At 40.4% G+C, this 17244-nt stretch overlaps 1 protein-coding gene across 2 annotated transcripts; it reads left to right on the plus strand.

Moving 5' to 3' along the window:
• Window positions 1-94: 94 nt before the first annotated feature.
• Window positions 95-17193, plus strand: supt6h (SPT6 homolog, histone chaperone and transcription elongation factor). Of its 2 annotated transcripts, none has more exons than XM_082548655.1 (37): window positions 95-235; window positions 1582-1692; window positions 1772-1945; window positions 3911-3984; window positions 4096-4273; window positions 4373-4454; window positions 4672-4927; window positions 5018-5119; window positions 5781-5894; window positions 6000-6089; window positions 6228-6370; window positions 6474-6619; window positions 6705-6812; window positions 6899-7179; window positions 7275-7429; window positions 8222-8417; window positions 8619-8758; window positions 8877-8994; window positions 9089-9165; window positions 9274-9409; window positions 9556-9693; window positions 10615-10782; window positions 10870-10997; window positions 11138-11345; window positions 11605-11752; window positions 11920-12062; window positions 12168-12308; window positions 12482-12677; window positions 12806-12951; window positions 13143-13235; window positions 13307-13420; window positions 13544-13668; window positions 13836-13948; window positions 14043-14120; window positions 14220-14395; window positions 14890-15149; window positions 15436-17193. In XM_082548655.1, the coding sequence occupies exons 2-37, from the start codon at window positions 1593-1595 to the stop codon at window positions 15626-15628; spliced, it is 5238 nt and encodes a 1745-aa protein (XP_082404781.1). In that variant the 5' UTR covers window positions 95-235; window positions 1582-1592; the 3' UTR covers window positions 15629-17193. The 2 variants fall into 2 exon arrangements, with proteins under 2 accessions (XP_082404781.1, XP_082404782.1); XM_082548656.1 differs by having other exon boundaries at window positions 1775-1945.
• The last annotated feature ends 51 nt before the right edge of the window (window positions 17194-17244 follow it).

Consider the following 17244-nt stretch of genomic DNA (forward strand, 5'->3'; position numbering starts at 1 on the left):
AATCTGTAATATATGGTGCATTTTGTTTGTATGTTTATATTACTAATAAAAAAAAATAAAAAAAATAAAAACCTTGCAACGGAAGAGGTTGGAAGTTCACTTACTGCATCCCGGAATTGTCATCACGCCGCTCGTTCTCGGCCATTTTTACAAGTGCAAGCTTCGAAATATAACATACAATACAACTCAGTTGTTACCGTTAATATATTCGGAGTACGCTACCCCACTGATACGTGTAAGTAAGTTTCTTTTAGCGTGATTATATGCTATGTCTTCACTGCGATGTCTTCTTTTTCAAGTAGTTAGTACTAATGCTGATGGCTGTTGTTGTCTTCCCAGCTAATGCCAGGCTAACATATCGACATGCTAAAGCGTTAACTAGCCAACGTTAAACTGCGAAGTTGGTTTGGAGGCCTTGGTTAATTTATGTAATGGTGAATTTACTTTAGGTACAGCAGCCTTTTATTGCCAACACGTTTCAAAGCAACAACGTGCCACCGTTGTACTAGCAGCAACGTTCCTTTCTAGTTTATTAGCATTGCTAATTGTCGTTTAGCCTCGTTCGTTGCTAGCGAAGACGTTAGCTTTAGCTACCTTTATTAACAAAAAATGTTTATACAACAACCTTTTACTCCTTTAACTTGAAGATTTCACCCGGATAACTCACTCTACCGTTATATTTAAAGCAAGTATGCTGTTTGTACGGTAATCACGGCCAGTGTTTTGTATGTGTGTGTGTACGCATTGCGACATGACTAGGTGAAGTCATTGTTAAAGCCCGCTTGTTAAGTCTTTCTGGCATTATAACAGTGCTAGAGAATAAAATCATTCAAAGGGCTGACTAAAATATACCCTTTTGTTGCTGTTAACGTTAGGCGTTGTTTCTCAACATTACACACATATGTTTTATGAAGCTCTCAAAAGGCATCGTTTTCAGATGTAATCTTTCGCTTTATTGTGAAAGTCTGAAGCTAAACCCTCATTTCTTTATACTTTACATAGCTCAGCGTGGTGTGTAGTATATTCATAAATAGTTGAGGGAAACTATCTACAGCAGATAAACAATATCTGGAAGACATGTCCTCAAGAAATAAGAAGAAAAATCATCAAACACCTGACACAGGATATGAGAAATGCATCAGGATGGATCAGGATGCCAAAGCATCATCAAAAATTGTCTCAGTAGAATGCAACACTTTTTTAGCAGAATACGAAGAAATGAGAAGGAAAGTAAAGAATCAAAATTCCTGCACAGCACTATTATACATTACTATCAAATTGTTATCATGTTAATCACAAAGTCATTAATAATCAGTAATAACCTGATAAATAATCTATATGTAATACAGGAGACATTATAACATCTTTGGTAATACATTGAGATATGTAAAAAAAAGTAATAGTTTAAAGGGACATTAAGCAATCTTTATATTAAGGATTACATTTCTTATTCTAGCACAATGTTATCCAGTATAGTGTAAGATTTGTGTGTATTTGGCTTTTGTCAGGAGAATTTTGGGAGAACCCAATATTGCCTGATTGATGACATTTTTATTAATAGCATTTTAACCCCTTTCTCAGGAATAGCAGTCATGTCGGACTTTATTGAAAGTGAGGCAGAAGAGTCAGAGGAGGAGTTTGAGGAGAAGGACTTAAAACCTAAGAAGAACCAGAGATTTTTGGAAGAAGATGGTAAGATCTGATTTCTTTAAATTTGGGAATGTGTGTTGAAGTTGTATGGCATGTGGACCCCTCATCTGTCATTTCTCAGCAGATGAAGAGGAAGAAGACGATAACCCAGAAGACCAGGATGAGAAAGGGAATTTACGTGGCTTCATTGATGATGGAGACGAGGTAGAAGAGGAGGAAGAAGCAGAAAAAAGTGGAAGTGGCGGAGGGAGTGATTCAGAGGAGGAAGTGAGGCGTCGACATAAAAAAAAGCGCAGTAAGTTCACCTGGTGTTTTTAAAAAATTGTTAAACCTGTGTGATTAATTACATATATCTATTTAACCTGTCCAGTCAATAGAGTGAAAACACTCATGCCCCATTATTATGCCATATCACACCATATTAGTGAGTGGAAGATGATCTTGGTTACTTGAGTCTTGCAGCCATGTTGGTACCCTACTAAGCAGCAATTTTGAATCCTATAAGTAATGCATTGAAGGAGAACCATAAGGCCACAGTATACCCACCGCTTTGGTCACTCTGCACTCTGCTGAGAAGGTCATGACACAATCAAATCCATTTATCCATCTATGTTCGCCATTATAGCGCTGGTAGCAGCTGCAGTATTCTCCTGAATAATAGGTGGTGCCACTCAGGCAACACCTATTATTCAGGAGACCATGTAAAGGAGAATTAAAGGCAGTGCCTGTTTTTCCAGAAAATCTGTCTTTTTAAGCAGTTGCAACAACTCTCAGCTTCTGTACTGATACATCATTAAAAAATTGCAAACCTGACACGATCGGGTGTGACAATGTGTCCCCAACCCAGCAGCGGCAGCACTATGCATCAGGTTACAAAAATCGAGGGGTGCATGACCATTAGAAATGGTTACTTGCAACAGCAGGTGTGATGTCGTTTTTATCCTATGGTGTTGTTTGCCAGCCACCACATGGTATGTTTAGTGGAGTCTTAACGTTTAGTGGAGTCTTAACGTTCAGGCCAGTGGTTTTTTAGCAGAATACGAAGAAATGAGAAGGAAAGTAAAGAATCAAAGGTTTAGTGACTTTGCCCACAACAGAGTTTTAAAGTTTGTTTTTCTTACCACAAATACACAAATTTACCCAATATTATGGCTTCATTAGCAGGTTAATCTAGAGTACCAACATCAGAACAAATGATATGCTGATTTGAGTTATAGGTGCAGTAAGGCCTCAAAAGTGAAAACATTTGACTATATCTTTTCTACGGTAATGAGTTGACACTCCTGCCCTATTATAAATGCTTTTTTGTATTTCTTTCTTTCTTTCTGAGACCAAATGTAGTCTGTATAAACACATTGCTTGATTAATTGTGATCATTTGGCTCGGTTCCTTGAGAAGTTGACATTAAATATGCCAATATATTAAAGGTTACTGCAAAAATTAAGTAGTAGAAAAATGTTAAATGAGGTTAGTAATTTTGGAAAAGCGGTACCTTTTACTTAGGTGGTTGAGCAAGGAGCACTGATAGATTTTAAGATATAACATTTTCAATTATGTTCTTAGCATAATATTAAATCTCTGAAATTCTGATGCCTGCTCTGGCAGAAAAGTACATTTTATTTACAAATATAGGATAAACAAAGTATATTCTGTCACATCTTAACTGAAAAATAGCCTCATATTGTCATTTTTACAGGTACCTCAGCCAGTAGTGTATTTCTAATATAATACAGATATAGTTAATGAGGCAATAGATTGAAATTTATGACTGTTTTCTTATACTGTAGTTGCAGTTTTCAGTGTTATGGCCTTTCTTTTTGCACAGTAGAATTTAAAGTCGGGGGAAAATATGTTTCTAAATAATGAGAGCTGACCTTAAACAGATTCCAGGCATCTGTTGGCCACATGTTGCATCTTTCACATTTAGCTCCATATGTTGTGGATCCAGATGCATCCCAGTGTTTACCCAGGCGGGTGATGTTTGATGCAATGCTAGTTCTCTGCTGGTGTGCTTTACAGTTAACATTCATGTTGTCCATTTTTAAAGAAAGTAAAGGTCTAACACAGATGAGTTATTTGCCGTTCTTATAGGAAGTGACAAAATGGGATTTTCAGTGACTCTGGTGTTAATGTGTCAAGTAAATCTTTATATCTACATTAAAAAATATTTCCAGTCTTGTATTTAAACACTGGAATAGACATGCTTTGGCAGTGGTAGCTTGAAGTTGTTTCCTCTGTTTAAGACTTTTCACCTTTGCAGGCTACGATGACTACCTGGATGATGACGACCTTGACCTAATTGAGGAAAACTTGGGTGTCAAAGTAAAAAGGAGGGTAAGTTCCTGTCTACATTTTTATTTTTACCCTTACATCTAACAATTTCAAGTCACTTTTGTACACTTGAAAGAGTTGAATCCACCTGAACTGACTTGTCTTGAATCACAGAAGAAGAAATATGACCGTGTAAAAACACTGGATGATGATGAAGATGATGACGAGAAGGACTTGATCGCAGATGAGATATTTTATCCGGATGGTGAAGGGGAGCTGGAGGAAGGCGAGGCTGTTGATGAACCTATGCAACAGCCTGATGATGATGAAGAAGGAGAGGATGAAGAATCAGGTTGGAGTCTTAAAAAATAATGAGAAAGTAACACATTTTATTTGAGATGTTCTATTGGATTGGGCTGTGGGGTTGTAAGTTTGTGTTATACTTCCACAGATATCGATGACTTCATTGTGGATGATGATGGCCAGCCCATCACCAAAAAGAGGGGCAAGAAGTTCTCAGGATACACTGATGCGTGAGTGTTGGAGTTTATGCTGAAGATCTTTGGGTGATTTATTCCTTAATAAAAAAAAAAAATATATATATATATATAATTCAGTGCAGGGTAATGCACTTTTCTATTATTTCCTTTGCATTCAGTTATTTTGTCTCAAGTGTCAATTAGTGTGAAATATTTAATCAAACTAAACACAAAATAAAAAGTCACAAGCTCTCTCTCTGTGTCTCCACAGTGCGCTCCAGGAAGCTCAGGAGATTTTCGGTGGCGACTTTGACTTTGCTGACTTTGATGCTGATGCATATGACCAGGGTGAGGAGGAGGAAGAGGATCAAGATGAAGAGGGCTGGGACCGACCCAAGAAGCAAACTAAGAGGAGGCTGGGGAGGAAAAGCATTTTTGAGATCTACGAGCCAAGTGAGCTCGAAAGTAGTCACATGACTGACCAGGACAATGAGATCCGCTCCACAGACATGCCTGAGCGGTTCCAGGTGTGTGTTTTGGGGTTAATTTATTGTAAACGTACTTATTCTCTGCGAACCTGAGGCTGCTTTCATGACTGTTCGTTTTTTGGCTTGTAGCTGCGAGCTATTCCTGTCAAACCTGCTGAGGATGATGAGCTGGAAGAGGAAGCAGAATGGATCTTCAGACATGGGTTTTCCACTCTTACAATCTCCATGCAGGTAGAGGCTTCATGCCCCATGGCATACATACAGTACTGTGCAAAAGTCTTGAGCCACTCCTCATTTCTTTAGATTTGTCTTGTGCAATAGTTCTCCAGGTTTCCTGAAGATCTTTCAAAGCCTTTCTTTGGGCATTGACTACTTTTTCACTCATTTTCAGTCCAGCCCTTGTACCTTAGCAGTTTCAGGAATGGTTTTTTTTGTTTAAGCTAATTAACACTGAACTATGAATCATTCAAGCATAAAAAGGCTCGTAACTCAAGGAGTGAACCGGTATTCTACACACAATAGACAACTTGGCAAAGAGCCAATTTTAAATAGTATTTTCTAGCATTTTGTTACTAGAAGACTGTTGCACACACATAATATTTTCTCATTTCTCTTGCTGAATCTCACAATGTAACAGCCATAAAATAGTATCTTTGCACCAAGGTGATTTCCAAAGAGTTTATTGCTGAAAATCTGGCAAATTTTAGCATGCTGTGGCATTTGTTCCTTTTGTTCTGAAGGACAGAAGAACTGTCTATAGCAGATTAACAATGTTTGAAAGTCATGTCCTTAAGAGACGAGGAAAAAACAGCAGATATTTTATACAGGAACTCAGATGAGAGATGCATAATTTCCTGAAGCCTCACTGAAATATTTTTTATGCCTTTAACAGGAGAGCACAGATTACCTAGACAGGGGCACAACCACAAACTTCAGCAGAAAAGGTCCCAGCACAATTGCCAAGATCAAAGAGGCCCTTAACTTCATGAGGAATCAACAATTTGAGGTAGAGTGAGCTGCATATTCCTTTCAAGATACGAGCTTGTCAGTGTTATTTTAATATGAGTAAAATATGGGACACTGTAAAGAGTTCTTGTATCTTTTTCCCCAGGTTCCTTTTATAGCTTTCTACAGAAAAGAATATGTTGAACCAGAGCTCAACATCAATGACCTGTGGAAAGTGTGGCAGTGGGATGAGAAGGTATAATTGCGTTGTCAAATAAGAAATGGATACAGACTAATCCATCAGTAATCGTTTACATTGCTTCCAGTAGCTGCATTAAAAAAACAGCAAAGTTTTCTGGTTTCTATTTTAATATTTTCCTCTTCCACTCACCAGTGGACTCAGCTAAAGACCCGGAAGCAGAACCTGACCCGTCTGTTTCAGAAGATGCAATCTTATCAGTTTGAGCAGATCTCTGCTGACCCTGACAAACCTTTGGCCGATGGTATTCGTCCTCTGGACACTACTGACATGGAGAGGTATGACTTTATAGCACTACTGAGCCTACTGGTGAAACGTAGGCTAGAAAAGTAATCGTTTATTTAATTTCTCCTCTGAAATTCTGCTTTGTCCTTATTCAAGGCTGAAGGATGTACAGACTCTTGAAGAGCTGGGTGATGTCTACAATCACTTTTTGCTCTACTACGGACGAGACATCCCCAAGATGCAGAACGCTGCCAAAGCCAACAAGAAGAGGCTCAAGAAGATCAAAGAAGTGTCAGAGGATGGTAAGAAAAACGTGGTTCACTAAATAATGGATAGCTATATATTTAAAATAAATAAATAAATAAATCACCATGGCTCTTTCTTTAGGAGATGAGGAGGAATTAGAGGTAGAAGAAGAAGAAGAGCAGAAAGGACCTGATCTCAAGTTGGCATCCCGTAGGGATATGTACAGCATCTGCCAGAGCGTGGGACTTGGTTAGTCTCCCTTTCTGCTTTGGAAAATGTAATCTCAGTGGTTAAGGAGGATTACTAACTCTTTTCTGCTTTCTTTCTCTCTGCAGATGGCTTGGCTAAAAAGTTTGGTTTAACTCCAGAGCAATTTGGAGAAAATCTGAGGGACAGTTACCAACGTCACGAGACAGAGCAGTTCCCTGCTGAGCCCGTAGAGCTGGCCAAAGATTACGTTTGCAGTCAGTTCTCTACTCCAGAGGCAGTGCTGGAGGGAACTAGGTATATGGTAGCCATGCAGATTGCTCGGGAACCTCTGGTCAGACATGTTCTCCGACAGACGTTTCAGGAGAGAGCCAAGGTTAACATCAAACCTACAAAAAAGGGCAAAAAGGTACACAGCTATTCATAAGAATTGGGTTTAAAAAAAAAAAAAAAAAGACATATAAACCATGCTCTTTCTAACCCTGCCTTTCTTTCTCCCTGTAGGAGGTAGACGAAGCTCACTTTGCCTACTCTTTCAAGTATCTTAAGAACAAGCCTGTAAAAGAACTGAATGGGGATCAGTTCTTGAAGATGTGCCTTGCAGAGGATGAGGGGCTACTTACCATTGATATCTGCATAGACCTTATAGGAGTTAAAGGGTAAATAGAGTGACATTTTTAGTGCATATTAATCAAAATCTTTAGAGTATTCTGGTGTGCTTAGCTGCAGAAGCTGAAACACATAGGAATGTGCTTTAAACGCAATTTTTTTTTTAAATATTTGTAGTTTAATGACAACTGTTTGGTGTAAAGTTCAACCACTAAGCACAAGGCAGAACCCCTATTAACATTAATCCCACTGGGAAAATTAAACATGTGTGCAGTATAGCGTGGTCAAAAGTCTCTGGCACCTTTGCATTTAAAATACTGTTTGTTTCTTAACTAATTTTATCAATGGTGTCAAATAGTTCTTTAAGAAAGAGTAACTGTATATGTGTTTTTTGTTTTAGACTTGATGATTAAGCTAATCTTTTAAGCTAATCTTTTAAGCTCATTAATGTTTAGATTTATTTCACCATTTGAGGAGAATCATAAAAAAGCATCATCATAAAACATCCTGAGTTCTTATGAATCCTATCAGTTTTGTAATTAATGAACATTCCTTGGCCTTTGGACACCAAACACAGGCTCTGATGTGACTAACGGTTGTCCCATTTTTAGCGCCTGCATAGAAACCTTGCTTGGATGTCGCAATAAAAGAGTAGTAAAGTAGGATAAACCCGTTGAGTCTAATTTCTTGAGTTTCTGGCTTTAGCGTGTTCTTTTTTTTTTTCTTTTTTTTTTCTCTCATCCTTGTCAGGAAAAAATTAGGCTTTTGAATTATTAATGGAAATATTAAGACACTCTGCCCTTTGTCCACGTTTTTTACATTTTTTCTGTGCTTCTCCACAGGTATGCAGGGGACCAGACGTACTTTGACGAGATCAAACAGTTCTACTACAGGGACGAGTTCAGTCACCAGGTGCAGGAGTGGAACAGGCAGCGAACTTTAGCCATAGAAAGAGCTCTCAATCAGTTCCTCTACCCTCAGATGGCCAAGGAGCTTAAGAGCAAACTGATTGCTGAGGCCAAAGAGAGCATTATCAGGGTAATTTTCTATCACATTGATGTGATCTGTTCTTCCATTTGTGCTATTATTCCCTATCAGTCTTGCACAGACAATCAAAAGCGCACAGTCTGAGAAGCTGGACTACGTTTGTGATGTCGTAGATATAAAATCTATTTGTGTTTTTAATCTGAAAACTAATTATGATTTATCCCCCCCCCCCCCCCCAATTTATCATTGAAGTCCTGCTGTCGCCGACTGTATAACTGGCTGAAAGTGGCTCCGTACAGGCCAGATCAGCAGGTTGAGGAAGATGATGATCTGATGGATGAGAATCAGGGAAAAGGCATCAGAGTGCTTGGTGTAGCCTATGCGCCCAGCAGGTGTGTATATATCAGTAGCTTGAGTTGTTGGTGCGTTCAGCAAAGCACAGACATTTAAGTATAGCATATACGAAAAAAAGTAGTAAGATTTTCGTGTATATAAACTTTACTCTGGCAGAGATACTCCAGTATTCTGTGCTCTGATCAACGGGGAAGGAGAGGTGATGGATTTTCTTCGTCTACCCTACTTCATGAAGAGAAGGAACGCCTTCAGGGAGGATGAGAGAGAGAAGAAGGTAGAAGCAGAAAACACAGCTGTAGCACCTCTGTAATGGTTTTTTGTTGAAAACAAGTCACTTAAAAGTCTTTGTTTAAATTGTGTCTAATCAGGCCAGTGACATTGAAAATCTCAAGAGGTTTCTGTCAGGCAAGAAACCTCATGTAGTAGCTGTTGCTGGAGAAAACCGGTAAATCACCAGATTACCTCCTGTTTTTTCTAAATGTATGCTTGTACACATTTTTAACAGCATTCACAATGTAGAGCAGAAATGTTAAAAACATGAACGTGTTTACAGAGATGCCCAAATGATAATGGAGGACATCAAGAGAACTATCGGCGAGCTTGAGCAGGAGTCCTCTCTGCCTGCTGTAGGAGTGGAACTTGTTGACAATGAACTGGCCACGCTGTACATGAACAGCAAGAAGTCTGAGGTACATATTTGTTATGTCACCTACAATAGAATTACACAAAGATGTCTGTGGTTTAATTGTTTGTTAGTCAACCGGCAAGCGTGTTCAATTTCAACCCTGTGTTAGCTCTCATTATTTCTTGTGATCCTGTTGCTTTCTGTCTGCAGGCTGATTTTAGGGATTATCCTCCGTTGCTGCGACAGGCTGTTTCAATAGCCAGGAAGATCCAGGATCCGCTGGTGGAGTATGCTCAGGTCTGCAGCACTGATGAGGATATTCTCTGCCTCAAACTACACCCACTGCAGGTGAGTGAATGAAGACATTGATTTTTGATTGGCTAGTATATACAGGGTAAATCAAAAAGAATCATCCAAATTCAAAATGCTTTTACTGTAATGTTAGAAAGAGGGGATTTTTGAGTTTCACAGGGTTGCTGGTGAAATGCATAACAACAGCAGTTGCTGCTTTGACTCCAGACATGCTCGTAAAAGTCTGGGACTTTGAGTATTGCATGGATGTGTGTCTGGAGAGGGGCAGATTAACCTTGTGAACGTTGTCATTTTTGGATGCAAAACTTAAGCCATTTATTTTAATATGTACTTTCAAAGAGAGCTTTTTGAAATCAATTTTTTTTATATTCCCTGTATTTTTTGCTCAGTATTGTCTTAGCATTTTTAGGTATCACAAGGTGTTTTATACCAGCTGCTGCTTCACTACAAAGATACCATTACTCATTTTCTCTTGTGGGTAACATGAGATTTTTACTGCTATGTTTGTCTACTTTGTTTTCTTCTGTAGCATCATATACACCTGTTACTGCAATCAAAGCTTGTCCTGCAAAGTTAAACTGTAGAAACCTCTCAGTCAAGTTTTCAGCCTAGTCAAACGCATCATTTGTAGGAACAAATTATAATAAATTAGATTTATGTCAGTTTCATTATCAACTCTACACTCAACTCATATGCAAACCTTTTCCATTGTAGTGAAATTGTTTTTACAGTGTCCCACTGTAATGTCAGTATTAGTAAAAAGAATTTTTAAACTTAGAAATGTACAGGGTAAGCAGGACAGACACTTCTCGATCTCTGTCTTGTAATCGTGTATTAGTCAATGTGAATTCATCAATCGTAGGCCAGCTTCAATCATAGCATGACTTGCTGTTTTTTTTCAGCAGCTACATACAGTGCATATGTAAAAAGTAGTTTGTCCTCTCTTGTCCGTCTTAGGAACATGTGGTGAAGGAGGATTTGCTCGATGCTCTTTACTGTGAGTTCATCAACCGTGTTAATGAGGTTGGAGTAGATGTGAACAGAGCCATCGCACACCCTCATACTCAGAGCCTTGTTCAGTATGTGTGTGGTTTGGGACCAAGGAAGGGTTCACATCTTCTCAAGGTATACATTTCTGCTGCTGATATGTAAAGCGTATGTGCAAGATATCATTGATAACATTATTAACCACTGTGATTTTATTTTGTGTAGATTCTGAAGCAGAACAATACTCGTTTGGAAAACAGAACACAGCTCGTCACAATGTGTCACATGGGACCCAAGGTTTTTATCAACTGTGCTGGTTTCATCAAAATTGACACGGCTTCGCTTGGGGACAGGTTGGAACTTCGTCTTGAAATTTTCAGACCATTTCGATATTTCTCAAAGGGCTGGATGTGCACATGTTTGAGTCTATTATGCTTCTGTGAATTATTTTAAATCAGCCTCGGTTTTTCATTCTCTCAAACTCTCCTGGCAGTACGGACTCCTACATTGAGGTCCTGGATGGCTCTCGTGTCCACCCTGAGACATACGAGTGGGCTCGCAAGATGGCTGTAGACGCGCTCGAGTATGATGAGTCGGCAGAAGATGCCAATCCAGCCGGAGCTCTGGAGGAGATCTTGGAAAATCCCGAACGTCTCAAAGACCTGGACTTGGATGCATTTGCTGAAGAGCTTGAGAGACAGGTCAGTGTCTGTGTGTTGTACCTTTGACTAATTTAGTATCATACTTTATCCTGCCAAAGAAAAATACGCCTAAGAGGAACCAACACTCCAAAAAAAGAAAAAACAAGAAAAACAAGCATTTCTTTTTATTTGTCTTTCATGTGTCCATTTTACCTTTTTATTCAGAAAAGGGAGAGTTCTGTCTTCTACCACCATTGGATTCAGGAGTCTGGTCACAATATTTTTAAACCTGTCATCCTACTGTGTTATGTGCCTGCAGGGTTACGGAAACAAAGGAATTACTCTGTATGACATCCGTGCCGAGCTGAGCTGTAGGTATAAAGACTTACGAGTTGCGTACAGAGTCCCTAACACTGAGGAGGTTTTCAACATGCTCACCAAGGAGACTCCAGAGACCTTTTATATCGGTAATATACACTACATTAAGATATGATGCCTCGAATTAAGCTCAGTTCATCAATAAGAATCTCATTCACTTGTTCAATGGAGTGATGCTGGTCAATTGTCTGCCATGGTAGAAATGTGTAATTCATAATTTAGCCTATGATTAAGGTTTTTCATATCTTTCTTTCAGGTAAGCTGATCACTAGTGTAGTAACTGGCATCGCTCACCGGCGCCCTCAGGGAGAGAGCTATGACCAGGCCATCCGTAATGATGCTACAGGCCTTTGGCAGTGCCCCTTCTGCCAGCAGGACAATTTCCCTGAACTGAGCGAGGTACCACACATCGAGTTTTCTTTATTTCTTTTTATGAGTGAACTTTGTGTTACAGATATGCCATGACGATCATGTTTATAATTTTGATTGTGTGTGGTGCTTCAGGTGTGGAACCACTTTGACAGTGGGTCATGTCCAGGTCAGGCCATTGGAGTACGGTCCAGATTAGATAATGGTGTTCAGGGTTTCATTCCCACCAAGTTTCTCAGTGACAAAGTGGTCAAACACCCTGAGGAGAGGGTCAAGGTGAGGCATTTTTTGTTGTGCCCCCTTTATTTGGTTGATCTCACCTGCAATTGTTTTCCTGTTTGTCCACTTACACTGCCCAGTCCTGATAGAGCTGTATTATTACTACTTTCTATTTTTCATCCTTCAGCCTTGGTTGGTGTGTTAACAGATTTTCCCTCCTTCTACTTTAGGTGGGCATGACAGTTCACTGTCGAATCATGAAAATCGACATTGAGAAATTCAGCGTTGACCTCACGTGTCGCACCTCTGATCTAATGGACAAGGCCAACGAATGGAAGCTCCCTAAGGACAGCTACTATGACTTTGACACAGAGTCTGAAGACCAAAAGCTGGAGGAGGAGTTCAAAAAGAAACAACAGCGAACACGTGAGTATATGAAGTATACAAAACATATTTGGTTGTTGAAGTTGCAGACAGCACTGCATTTTTTAAAATCTTAGTAGTGTGGACTTTAACATAATTAATTCTTATACCATTTGTCTTTGGCTTTTTAGCATATATAAAGCGTGTGATTGCCCACCCCAACTTCCACAACATCAGTTTCAACCAGGCAGAGAAGATGATGGAGACCCTGGATCAGGGTGACTTAATTATTAGGCCCAGTAGCAAGGGAGAAAACCACCTCACAGTCACCTGGAAGGTAAGAAAACGAGCACTGCAGAAGGGTTAAAACTTTGGTTGGTTGAAAATAACAAATGTAATAAAATGCTTCTTGCTTAAAATGCTGTGTCCAAGCATTTTAAGCAAGACCTGGCAGTAAGATGCGACAAAGACTTAAATGATTTCTTTGGTACCAAATGCTCCACTCTGACTAAATATAATGTTTTATAGGTGGCTGATGGCATCTACCAGCATGTTGATGTGAGAGAAGAAGGCAAAGAGAATGCTTTCAGCTTAGGGCACACTCTGTGGATCAACAATGAGGTAAGCTGGTTTTGTTGTGGGGGGGGGGGTTGTTGAAGTGTTGCTTACAGAGTTTTTTTGATTCACTGCAGGAGTTTGAAGATCTGGATGAAATTACTGCTCGGTACATTCAGCCAATGGCGTCATTTGCCCGGGATATGCTGGGGCATAAGTACTTCCAGGAGTGCAACAGGGGAAGCAGGGAGGTATGTATATTGAGGTTTGTTTTTTTTTTGTGACATTGTTCTTATAATTGAGTTGTGAGCTGTTTGTTTGTTTTGTCTTGGCTTGCACATCTTATCTTGCTCATCTTGTTCTTTATCTGTCAGAAAATGGAAGAGTTGCTGATGCGGACAAAGAGGGAGAAGCCCACCTTCATCCCTTACTTTATTTCAGCATGCAAAGATCTACCAGGAAAATTCATCCTGGGCTACCAACCACGTGCAAAACCACGGTATGTGGAAATGTTTGTTTCCTATTTTCATGAAAGAAAATGTGAAGTCGGATGTATAAATGTGGTACAAATATACATTTCTTTATTTATTTGTTGAAAGGTTTCTGGTTGATTAACAGGAAGGTTGTCCTTCATGTGAAATGCTTTATTTTTTATCCTCTCCATAGGATTGAGTATGTGACTATTACCCCAGATGGATTCCGCTACCGTTCACAGATTTTTCCTACGGTGAATGGGCTTTTCCGGTGGTTTAAGGACCATTTTCAGGACCCTGTGCCAGGTATGAAAGTGCTATAACTATACATTATAAAATGTATCACAGCTCCTAAAATACATTATAGGTGATTGTTTAAACATTTTCTCCTTCATTCAAGGCATCACTCCCAGTAACAGCAGCCGAACAAGGACGCCTGCCTCCCTGAACGCTACCCCAGCCAATATTAACATTGCAGGTGAGCCCCGCAGTCTTCCCCCAATTTATTAATCTAGATTTTCAATTTAGGCTCTATTAATTTTACAGTTTTCTGCTGTATTCCCTCCTTTCTCACTAGACTTGACACGAGCTGTCAACGCCCTCCCACGCAACATGACATCTCAGATGTTCAATGCCATCGCCGCAGTCACGGGCCAGGGTCAGAACCCCAACACCACACCTGCACAGTGGGGCTCCAGCCAGTACGGCTACGGTGGCAGCACAGGAGGTGGAGGGAGTTCGTCTGCCTATCATGTGAGGACAGCTTTCTTGTTTTTAAAAGAGAAGAGGATGTTTTGGGGATTGTGATTACTCCCAACAGACTGTTGGGAGTTGTGCACGGTGTCCACTAGAGATAAATTGGGTTCTGTGGAAATGGTAAATACCAGCTTGCGATGGTGCAGTTTGGAAAACGGATCATTAGCTGATATGGTGACCTGTCCCGGACACTATTGGAAACCTGAATTACAAGATAAGATTGACCCTTTGTCTAATTATTAATAATTGAGTTCCTAAGGTTTTTGCCACATTAAATATTATCTATCAGACTATTTCTGATGATGGCCACAAGACCAAAACATTAGCATGTTTGTTGACATGATCAGAATGAATTGGTGACATTGTCTACCTTTGGGTCCCCATCACTGAAGGAAATTGGAACCCAAAAGTTTTTTGGCAGCATTAAAGCCGACTGAATGTGGTTTTACCTCGACTCATTTCACAATCGATGTGTACTTCATTTCCTGCAGGTGTTTGCCACACCTCAGCAACCTATGGCGACACCCATGATGACGCCCAGCTACTCGTATACCACACCGAGCCAGCAAGCTTTGGGCACACCGCAATACCCAGGCTCCACCCCTCAGTCTTCACATTCTCATGCCCACGCCCACCCACATGGAAGCCACATGTCACATCACGGCCATCACAGCAGTCACCACGGCCACTCATCGGGCACACCGTCATCTTCCACCTCATCCCGAGGACGGACGCCACAACAGCAGCCAAAGTAAGTACAAAATGGCAGTCCTTCAGTCTTAGTTATTTGTGCTAAGACTTCATCTGCAGTTCAGATTTTTCCCTCACCTCCAACTCTTAAAAGTGAAATGTCTGTTTTGAAGTTTGTCACTCTGCCAGGCAACAATTTATGTTCATGTTGCAGTTTTCTGCCACAAGGCGGTGCTAAACCTGTAGTAAGAATTATATTAAATCTAAACAGCCTCCCAATGTTCGGTTGGGTTTCCTTTCATATGCTGTCCAATAAAGCCATCTCCCTCTGTCCTCTGTTACTGCAGGCCAAGCAGCAGCAGCTCCACCGCAGTAGACTGGGGCAAGATGGCCGAGCAGTGGCTGAAGGAAAAGGAAGCAGAGGGCAGAAAGAAATCTCAGAGGATGACGCCACGACCGTCACCCAGCCCTATGATCGAGAGCACACCCATGTCAATCACTGGAGACGCCACACCCCTGCTGGATGAAATGGACCGATAGGGGACAAAGGGGGGCGTTGCTGTACCCCCCCACACACCCAACTTTGTCCCTTTGTACTGCTTCTTCATCCAGATAACCCATTACCCTTTCTCTCCCCAACATCCCATCAGCCCCATCTTCACCTTGACTCTTCATGTTTTCCCCTTCACCTCATGATATTGTAGCAGCAGTTTTCACTCTGGTGTCACCCAGCCCATATCTCGTCTTCCCGTCGACCCATCAAATGTTTCATAACCTCACCTCCAGCCACCTCATGCTATGGCTGCATAGTATTTTGTACAGTCAGAATAACACTGTATACATCATTCAAAATGTCAGTAGAATGACATAAATAAAGGAGAAAAAAAACACTTGAAGTATGTGGAAGCAGTTACGTATAGGATATGGACCTACACTGACATTGCCATTGGTTTTAGTTTGATCGAGGAAATAGGTCTGACAGATGGGGAACAACAACCCGGTCATGTTTGGCGGAGTTTTATGAGCAGTTGCCAAAAGAGCTCTTTGCCAAGCCAATGAGGAAATTGAATATTTGTATGAATGCGTCAGAACGAATAAAGACTTTTTTTTTTTCTTGTTTGAATCTTAAGACTTCAATCTTCACATCTGTCAAAGCAAACACACATGTTACTGAGCAGACACACCCGGTGACAGGATTTATAACGCCAGCCTCTGTCAGGCATGAGTTACAGATTATTGTCTCCACCACACGCTGTGATATGATCAGCTGACACCGTGTGATTGGCTCCTGTAGATAGCCTCTAATGTATTGCTGAAATTTAAGTGGCCTGTTCTGTGTGGTCATTAATGAAGTGCCACACTGAAAACAGGGTGTTTTTGATGACTTCTTGTGTTTCAATATGCAGAAGTTGTCTTCAGTTTAAAACTGTTGTTTTTAGTACCTGCTCTCTGACTGGCAGATTGTTGACGAAACTTTCATTAGTCTGTCAGATGTTGATTTTAAAGTTTACCCAGATCTGAATTTCGTGTATGTTAAATGTGTGCAGTTCAGTGAATACTGGTTTATGATGTTTGCCATCTTAAAAGATGTGATCGCCACGTGCTGCTGCTGTAATTCTGTCTGAGTCAGTATCTCTTTTCTCACTGATATCACAGCCTTCAAAATTTCCAATATTCCAGTGGATGAGCTAAAGTTTTTCTAACACTATCAACCGAATATACTATCAGACTGACTTCCCACTGCTTATATTCCTGAACTCTGTGTAATGTTCTGAACTGCATGACAGTTTATGGCCACCCTGGTTCTCTCCTGATTCATGGATTCAGTTTTACTCTTGCTGTTTGTGCCAGAGTACAAACAGGCAGCACTGGTATTCAGAGGTGTGTTTAATTTTGCTGTGTGCGAAGCAACATGGTCCCATAATATGCATAATCTTTTTAATTATGGTTTTGGAGTAAATGCTCTGGGTTTTACATTTCTTGCCAGGTGGAGATCTCACATGTGTCTCAGCGAGGCTGTGATTGGTTGTCGGCAGTAGCTGGTCTCCAGCACTGCTGATGGCTTTTTCTACCTGTGATCCCTTTAATAAAAGTGTTCATATGAAGCTTCGTGTCTTATTCTTGATGATATGATGGGCACGTTTGTCTGTTGTTTT

The sequence above is a fragment of the Aulonocara stuartgranti genome, assembly GCF_965226115.1.
Source record: "Aulonocara stuartgranti genome assembly, chromosome: 10".
Lineage (NCBI taxonomy): Eukaryota > Metazoa > Chordata > Actinopteri > Cichliformes > Cichlidae > Aulonocara > Aulonocara stuartgranti.